At 36.9% G+C, this 9,267-nt stretch overlaps 1 protein-coding gene across 3 annotated transcripts in view; it reads left to right on the top strand.

The window, feature by feature from the left end:
- LOC111874536 (max-binding protein MNT) overlaps positions 1 to 9,267 on the top strand; it is a 32,509-nt gene that overhangs the window by 14,550 nt on the left and 8,692 nt on the right. For 2 of the 3 annotated variants that reach the window (XM_023870112.2, XM_023870113.2), the window contains exons 8-10: positions 3,621 to 3,760; positions 7,333 to 7,581; positions 8,844 to 9,004. In XM_023870112.2, the coding sequence (XP_023725880.1) occupies positions 3,621 to 3,760; positions 7,333 to 7,581; positions 8,844 to 9,004 (550 nt within the window). Of the gene's footprint in view, positions 1 to 3,620; positions 3,761 to 4,628; positions 5,208 to 7,332; positions 7,582 to 8,843; positions 9,005 to 9,267 lie in introns of those variants that run through there. The other variant, XM_023870114.2, reaches the window with a different exon arrangement.

Here is a 9,267-nt window from a genome sequence, read left to right on the forward strand (position 1 = left end):
ATGTCCATAACATCCTTCCACTGGTCCCAATTCTAAACCAGATCAGTCCCGTCCATACCATCCCATCCTATCTCTTTAAGATCTGTTATAATATTAACCCCCTACATCTTGGTCTTCCCAGTGGTCTTTTTCCATCTGGCTTTCCCAGCAATATATGCATTCCTCATCATCCCAATTCATGCTACTTGCCCTGCCCATTTCATCCTCCTTGACTTGATCACTCTAATTATACATGGTGAAGAGTACAAGTTATGAAGCTCCTCATTATGCAGTTTTCAACAGTCTCCTGTCACTTCATCTCTTTTCAGTCCAAGTATTCTCAGACACCCTCAGTCTGTGTTCCTCCCTTAATGTAAGAGACCAAGTTCCATGCCCATACAGAACCACAGGCAAAATTATAGTTAATGTATATTCTAATTTTTATGTGTTTTGACAGCAGACAAGAAGACAAAAGATTCTGGACTGAATGGTATCAAACATATGGACTTTACCATATGTTTCATTTAAACACATTTTAACCAGGCTAACTAGTTTCATGGGTACCCCAAACTCTCAGAATATTGTACAATACTTCCCTCCTAACTGAATCATAGGCTTTCTTGAAGTCTGTGAATAGCTGATGTACTGTCTCATTGTACTCCCATTTTTTCTCCAGTATCTGACAAATGCAAAAGATCTGATCAGTAGTTGATCTGTTGCGTCGAAACCCACACTGATGATCACCAATAATGTCATCTATATGTGGACTTAACCTTGAGAAAAGAATATTGGATAAAATTCTGTGTACAGTTGATAGCAATGATATCCCCTAATAATTACTACAGTCAATTTCATTCCTTTTCTTAAGAACTAGTAAAATAATAGACTTCTTCCACAGATCAGACAGTTTTTCCTTATACCAAATAGAAGTAATTAGATTGTAGATCTTAGACTGTAATATTTTGCCTCCTGCTTGAATAATTTCTGCCGGAATTTGATCACTACCTGGCGATTTATACCATTTTAATTTTGCAATAGCACTTTCAACCTCAAAAGGGCTAGGATCAGGTACTAACAGCTCAGCTGTATGGATTTATATCTGTCTAACGTTACTGACCCTATGTACATTCAATAACTGAGAGAAATAATTCTTCCACCTGTTCAAAATATTGTGGGAATCTGCAAGCAGCTCATCATTCTCATCCTGCAACAAGTTATTTCTAGGTAGGTAACCCCTCTTAACGTCATTTATTCCTCTATACAGGTCTATAATGTTCTTGTTCTTACTGTTCATTGCAAGCTCATCAGTTTTGTCTTTCTTTTATTCCTGAAATGCCTGCTGGTTTCGTGTCTTATATTGTTCAGGTATCCCCATTTAGTTCGCATGGATCCTGTAATCACTGCAATTTGGCTGACTAGGAGGAACTCTTCCCTTAAAATAAACATTAAATTCACATGTGCATATTCACTTTTAGGTAATATGCATCTTGGCAAGAAGTCTTTATACTGAATTAGATATAATTTTTACACAGTCTGAACTCTATATAGACCTATTCTTCATGAACCCTCAGCATGGGCGTTTAAATATTACAGTTGGGAGTGGTCTGTGGTAATGTTTAGAGCTAGGATTTTTATGTAGTGTCATCATGCAAAATATGTACATAATTATATAACAAAAATCTCCAAAATTATAGTAAAATATGGAGCATTACATTAAAGTAATATTTAGGTGTGCAGGCAACCTGTATTTACAGTCCTTTGGCACATTCGTTGATTTTTTTATGCACAATACACAGAAACTTTTTCATACTTTCTGGGGTCATTGATTGTCTTTTATCTAATAGAATGTGTTTGTAGGCTGAAAAGGATCTTTCTGCATCACAGGTGCTTATTTTAACAAAGGAATTTTCTCAGGAACACTGTCTTCAGGGTGATCTACTCGTATATCTTTCCCTTAAGTACTGGACACTGATAAATGTCGAAAATCGAGAGTTTCTTTTTAAGACCACCTCCTCCTTGTTGGACACGCTTTCACCAGCCTCCCCTTTCACAACAGTAAGCCTTTCTCTTACATTTTTCGTTATGTCCATAGATTCTTGCAGAGGAAGTCCGTGGGTTCCTCAGCATTTTATAGTCTCTGGAAGTCAGTCAAAATTGCTTCAGATGTAGGCAGTTGAACAGGCCACTTTTGGGTCACTGAATGCACTCTGGGATTCATGCACCAGAACAGCAGGCTCAGATGGGAACTTGGCCACAATTGAATTCACAGCTTAAAAATTTTTGCTGTAGATGTTGACTGCTTCTAGCCAGGCTCCGTATCTTGTTATCAGTGGCACGTGAGTGATAGCAAAAAGGTTAGAAATGCACTCACGACGTCTAGTTCAGCAGTCAAGAGTTCTGTCTTCTGGATTATGATGCCATGTAGTATGTTGAAAATCAACTGACATTTCAGACTTGCCACCTGCTTTCACGCTGGTTTCTTGTTTTTCCTTATTCTTTGACCATGAAGATGGAATCAACATGTTTCTCCAAAACATCTCTGATTTTCAAAAGGCTACATGGTGTTGTATACAACTCTTGATAGTCACACAGCTGTAGGAACCTCACATCCTTTGTAGTTGAGCAATATTGAACTGGGGGACAGACATCACAAAACGTTTCTCATGAAACAGAAGATAAGCCTATATTCTGCCATGTCCCTCTCAATCCTACATTATTTTCTTATTCTTGTTCATCACTACAAGTACCACTGTCACTATGATTAATGAATCTTAACCTTAACAAAAGTATGGTTACTTCTTTCACTAGGGAAAATGAACAGGTCTGATCTTGAATATACTTCTGTTGCATGGAAGTCTATAACTGTTACTGACTAATATAGGGACCAGTGGGGGCTAAGTTTCAGCCCATACAAGAAAGTTTGCAAGTCTATGCTACAATAGAGTGTTTGTTATACTCAGACTTGTATTATTTTCAGACATTACACACCAAATGTTGTTTGCTATTTACATGTCTATTTTCTGATTAACGCCTGTAATGTCACTAAATGCTGTTCTGTGCTAGAAGTAGTTTTGTATTTGTGCTCAAAAGGGATAAGAAACTTCTCTATATTCAGTTACTTCTCTCACTTACTGTCCCTTGTAAGAAACTTGTTATTTTATGGTGAGGATTTTTAGCCCCATGCCCAACACCCAAGTTGGAGGACCACCCCTTGTTGGCTGCTGGTGACTGCTTAATCAATATGCTCACAGCTACGCTCCATATTTGGAGGCTGTCTCCATCCATAACCTTAGGATGTGCCATGCCATGGTGATAAAGAGGCCCTCATAACTTACTGAAGTGGATCATAAGAGAGATAGGATGGGGTGGAATGGACTGGATTGATCTGCTTCAGGATAGGTACCAGTGGAGGGCTTTTGTGAACACGGTAATCATACTTTGTGTTCCAGAAAATGTTGGTAAATTCTTGAGTAGCTGCATAACTGGATCTTTCTCAAGAAGGGCTCAGCTCCATGGAATTGTTTTTATACTTGTGTTGACTGTAATTGGCCATTATTCTGTTGAATCAGCATGTAAATAAATAAAGAATTCGAAAAATTATTGAAGTACACGAGTTTTGTTGCACTTTGTTTTGTCTCTAGGAGCAGCACCTGCAGGCACTGCACAGTTGCTCAGTAAAGTTACTCGTACAGATCCTGCACTTATCCAGTATGCTGCGCAGGCTTTTGGCACAGTTAACCTGTCTGAGGAAGACTGGAAGAAGGCAGAGGATCATTACAAAGTAATGTTTTGTTGTTTGTTTTGTTTTGTATGCGAAATATTCAATGCCGTATGCCAGGTCTGTCCAACTCATAGCACATGGGTATCCACCATTTGGTTTTGTGCAGCCCATGAGAGTATCATCCTCTTTTAAAAAAGTATGTCCTCTCAAGAAAACCTCACAAAAATGCATACTAACTATTCTGTATAATTTTTCAGTTGATTTCATATACCATCTAATGAATATACAGTAATGTAATAAAAAAGTAGGTAAGAAAAGTATGCAGTTAGTATGGCAGTATTGATACAATCTATAGCAGCCTGCATATGGGATGGGGCTGACCATGCCAAGCATAACAGAGCTACTAAGTTCTGGTATTGCTCTGCATTTTATACTGAGATTACTCAGATTGCATGTTATCAAACGTATAAACATTTAATTTGGCATCATTTTTGTTCATACAATGTTATTAATGACTTTTATTAACATGTACTCTAATAGAGGTCATCACCAAACCATCTGAATGTGATTCTGTCAGGCTGACAGTCATTTGTTCCATAACCTGGTCTTGCACTTTTTTTTTTTTCACATTGCTGTAGGTTTTCTGCATTTTGGACACAGATTTAAAACTGGGGTGTTGGTGCTGTCTGTGGGCTCATGAGATAACACGTGTCTCAACTTCTGCAGTTTTAGAAGTGTTATTTCTTTCTCCGGGATATAGTTTCACTAATGTCCACACAAGTTCATTGGGATTGTATTAGTATTTGTAAGTGGGTAAACATAATATATTCTCACCAATTGCAGTAATTCTGGACATGTCTGTAAAGCTGTTTTTGGAATGTGTTTGCTGAAAAGCCAAGCTATAACACAACTTCTTTGTTTCTTGTAGTTGTTTTCACCAGCACAGCAGAATGTGATAGCTGCAATAATCTATATTGTGGCATATTTGAGCCATGCAGGAGTTGAGCCACAGAAATCTGTAAACACAGCGATTACACAGTGGAGGGCAAGCTGCATTTTCCACTCATCCAATTGAGGGTTTATAGGAGAAACTGGAATTCCTAAGAGTTAGAGTTAGTTAAGTGTCACGAGAGAAGCATGCAAACAGAGTACAGAAGAATACAGGATGTCAGACTGTGACAAATGTAAATTGCGATTGGAAGATTTTATGTGTAATATTTGTAGTGACAGTTTCTGTGTTGAGATCCGTTTCTAGGAGATGACGATCAAGAAAATGTGTGTAACTGAAGTGCTAATAAATCCAATCATCTGAACTAGAACCTGTAATTTTTGTCGTGCGTTCCATCCTACACGTGACAGTATTAATGACAGCATTGAAGTAAAGGATAGTAACAGCTGTTCTTGAAACCACTTTTTAAGTATGTAAGAGTTGATGTTTCCACGGTGGTGACTATGAAGAAAGCAGTCTTATGGGATGTGGCGCCATGTAGATGTGGTATTAACTGATGTTTCGGAGGAACGTATCACAAGCAGTCTGCTTGCACCTGCTCTCACTGTTTCTTTGCTTGCGGATTTTCTTATTTTTTTCCTTCTACCCTGAAGATGGAGTTGATACATTCCTTCGAAATGTCGGTTAACACCACATCTACATGGCGCCACATCCCAGAAGACTACTTTCTTCACTTTTTAAGTAAATTTCCATTCATGTCTTTGTGGTAATAAGTATTACTACTTGATTTTGACAGAAAACTTAATATGTATTCCAGAATGATACCTCCTCCAGGTGATCCAACATGATATGTTTTGAGCCCACCATCTTTATCAGTAGGGACTTGTTGTCTACCTGAGCTGTCACTCATTTTCCAGCAATTTTTGCGAGAGTGGTTTTCATTCACTCAGGTTTCTTCTAAGTAGTATACATTTGCAGCCCTTGTTTGTTTAATTTCATGCAGAGCAGCAGTAATTTTCTTCTGACCTTCACCAGCAGAATTGCCCTTGGTTTCAACCCCCAATGCTACTCAAAACCATATTTTATACTAATTTTATGCATTCTTTTTAAAAACATTTACCTTGTGGCTGCAGTATCACAGTGTTCCATCAGCAGCTTTCTGTCTTCATTGCATCTTCATACTCAGAGCCTATAGATTTCCAGTTCTTAACATTGATGTCCCACTAATATAAAATTCTAAAAGCTTCATTTATTTCAATGACTAGTTCTTTAACTGAGAAAGTTCTCTTATATAAAGCAGAAACTTCAAATTGCAGTACATTGTCTCAAAATTAATCATACTTATCACATTTTCAGTTTTTACCAATTTCTACCCAGTGATTCAAAATTCATACATCCTCTGTAATAAGCAAGGATTGTTCTTCCATGACAGTGTTATGTCACAAGCATTTGCTATTGTTTCTTAGCACATGGAGACACCATGAAGTGGGCCTCTGCAGTCTGCTTCATACTTGAAAGTGGCTAACATCTTAAAAACTACATCTCCAGCTTGTTTGCATAAGGCCTGTGCTATACTTGCTGGCTTTCAGTTCTCAAAATTACAATAAAAAATATTTGCAACCAACACTCTACAGACTAATTCAGAGTAACACTTTAATTTTGTAAATAGAATTTTGCATTGCAAAAGAGCAAGTTCCATGAATGTCACTGCACATCCAAGGTGACCTGCCAAGTTACATGCAGGAGAGTATAGCAAACCTTTATCATCTGATTTTTAACCACCATCAACCTGGCAGCACTATCTGGTGGCTTCCTTACATCCTCAGCACAGCTACATTCATGATTACTTGAATTAGATAATTTTGTTGTATTGGAAAAGAAATTTATTTGTTATAATGCAATACCATGTAGATACCTAATCTACAGTGTGAAGCCCTACCTTGTACAGTATAATGTAATTTTGAGATTGATATGTATAATGAAATGAATTAGAGCTTGTACTGATGGCACTCTCTGAAGCCATAGTTCCAAGTAGACAAGGAAGAAGCAGAAGTGATGGGTTTTATCTGTACCTTTATGAGCTGCCAACTGTAAATAGCTTTGGAAGCAAAATTGGAAATACAGTCACTGAAAAAAAATATCGGAGGAATTGAGGCTCATTATGGCGAAGGTGCTGGGACAAGGCTCTTATTTTATGCAGTTTTCCTTGAATGTTAAAGAGCTGATGGTGCTGATAATTTTGCTCACTACGATGATGGAGACCATACTCATTCCATCACAGTTACACTGTTATTAAAAATGTAGTTGAGTCTGAGAGAGTTTTTGTAGAACCCAAAGGAAATCAAAGTGAAGATGGAAGTTAATTCTACAAATTATGGTTATTTTCTGTATCATTCACTTTTCTTATCCAGGTTAAATATTGTGAGAATATATTGCCTCTTTAAATCTTTTAAAACTTTAGAGTTCCAAAGTTTTAAAACTCCAGACTGTATTATATTTAAAAAAAAAACTTGCAGTTTACTCATTCCATCTTCCTTTTCCTGCTCATTTGCTTTTAAACTGAATATGTTGTAATTTTTCTTCATTTCCTTATGTCATATTTATTTTGTATCTTATGTTTACAAATGCTGTGATTATGCAAAGACTTGTGTGTGGTTTCATTGTATGTATGTGTTGTGTACAGATAAATCTGTTGTATCAAGATATGCTTCGCAAGCGCCAGGAACTGGAGCGCCTACAGCGGGCAGGCAAGTTCAAATATGAATATGATAGTGATGAAGAGACTGATGGAGGTACATGGGAACATCGTTTGCGATTACAAGAAATGGAGGCCACCCAACGCTGGGCTGAAGAACTGACCGAGAAAGCCAAAGGCAAACATCACATAGGTGACTTCCTGCCACCAGATGAGTTGGAGAGGTTTCTTGAAAAGGTAAATGTCAGCATTTTCGGTTTATAATAGAAAGTGAATGTTAAATGTTCTGTTTTATATTTATTTTTCAATTAACAACATAACTAACTCAGACTATGTAATGCAAATGGCTAGATATAGTGAATAACATGGAAAAGATGTAGAAGAGGAAAGTTGTTACAAATTACAGTACTCTCCTGGACTTTTCCTGTGAGGACTGAGGAAGACTCTGAGAAAACTTTATGCAGAATAGCCTGCGCTTTGTCTGAGATTCAAATGGGGCTTCTCCCAAATACAGAAGTGTTACCACTTGAGCCAGCTTTCTCAGACCCTTTTGTGTTAATGGTATAACGTTCACATAATAGATGTACATGTACTCAACCATATTATAATAATTATATGAAACCTATAAAATTCTGTAGTTACCAGTTCTCTACCAGAACACTTTACATATCTGCAGTTAGGATATGGCTGTTAGATGTATGGTATCACTAACAGAATTTTACTACTAGTGATGAGGGTTGAATGAAATATGTGACATAATGGATTTAGCATGTTACTCGACTTTTCCCATGAGGTGACCAGTTAGATATGGGTACACATGCATGTGAGAATGGGTAGGTTGTGTATGCATGCATCTTTTTTAACAAATACTACATGATAATTGTAAGGCATTTAATCACTTACCTTCTTACATAAAAAATCGTTAAACGGTAAGAATACAGTTAAAAATACTTAAAAAATTACCTTCTGCTGAATTCTTTTTATTCACTGAAGGGCTTTTTAATAGTAAATACTAATCTTAATGTTATATTTTTATCCATATATTTTATGCATCATAAGGTGCATGGAGACTTGTATTATATTTAGATGTTGCCATGTATAAAGTAGGAAGGTAAGTCAGTTTGGTTTATTGTTTCATTTGTCCTATTTCACATTTAACTCAGAAATAAAAAGTTTGCAGGCACATGTTGATAAGGACATTTTTTCTTGTTTTCGAATGTGGAGGTTGGCAATTTAATTGCATCTCAATTAAATTCATAATTTCAGTTTTACCATGTTGTATTAGAGGAGAATCTAACACTCTAAATATGCAAATAATAATTCGTCTTAAGATCTGTTATGACAAGTTATTGTGTTGACACTTATAAAATGAATTATGTGGTGTCATGCAACAGGTTGTCACAATTCAAGGTTCAGATGTATATTCCATGAATAATTGTGATGTAAATTCTGAATCCACATATTTCCATTCGCTTCAGTAATTTTTCTATTCTTCTCAGTACAATGCTCTGAAGGAAGGACGTGAGCCTGACCTCTCAGACTACAAAGAATTCAAGTTAAAAGAAGATAACATTGGCTTTCAAATGCTTCAGAAGTTAGGCTGGACAGAGGGTCAAGGTCTTGGCTCAGAGGGACATGGCATTGTTGACCCTGTTAACAAGTAAGTTCTTGCTGGCATTGTAGGCTTATAACTGTGATCTGACATCCATTAACATAGGTTCTGCTGGAACCCCCAAAAGGTAGGTACAGAAAAATAATTTCCAATCACCATGACACCATAATGCCTAGGTGTTGCTCATATTTTCTGTGTTCATGAGAATGGGGGGGTAGGTCATGTTTTATTTCTAAAATGTGTTTTTAGCTTTGCATTTTACACGTAATGCAGATGATTATACTCCAGTGGAGTCAGACTGATGAGTAAAC

Source organism: Cryptotermes secundus, unplaced genomic scaffold (assembly GCF_002891405.2).
Source record: "Cryptotermes secundus unplaced genomic scaffold, Csec_1.0 scaffold818, whole genome shotgun sequence".
Lineage (NCBI taxonomy): Eukaryota > Metazoa > Arthropoda > Insecta > Blattodea > Kalotermitidae > Cryptotermes > Cryptotermes secundus.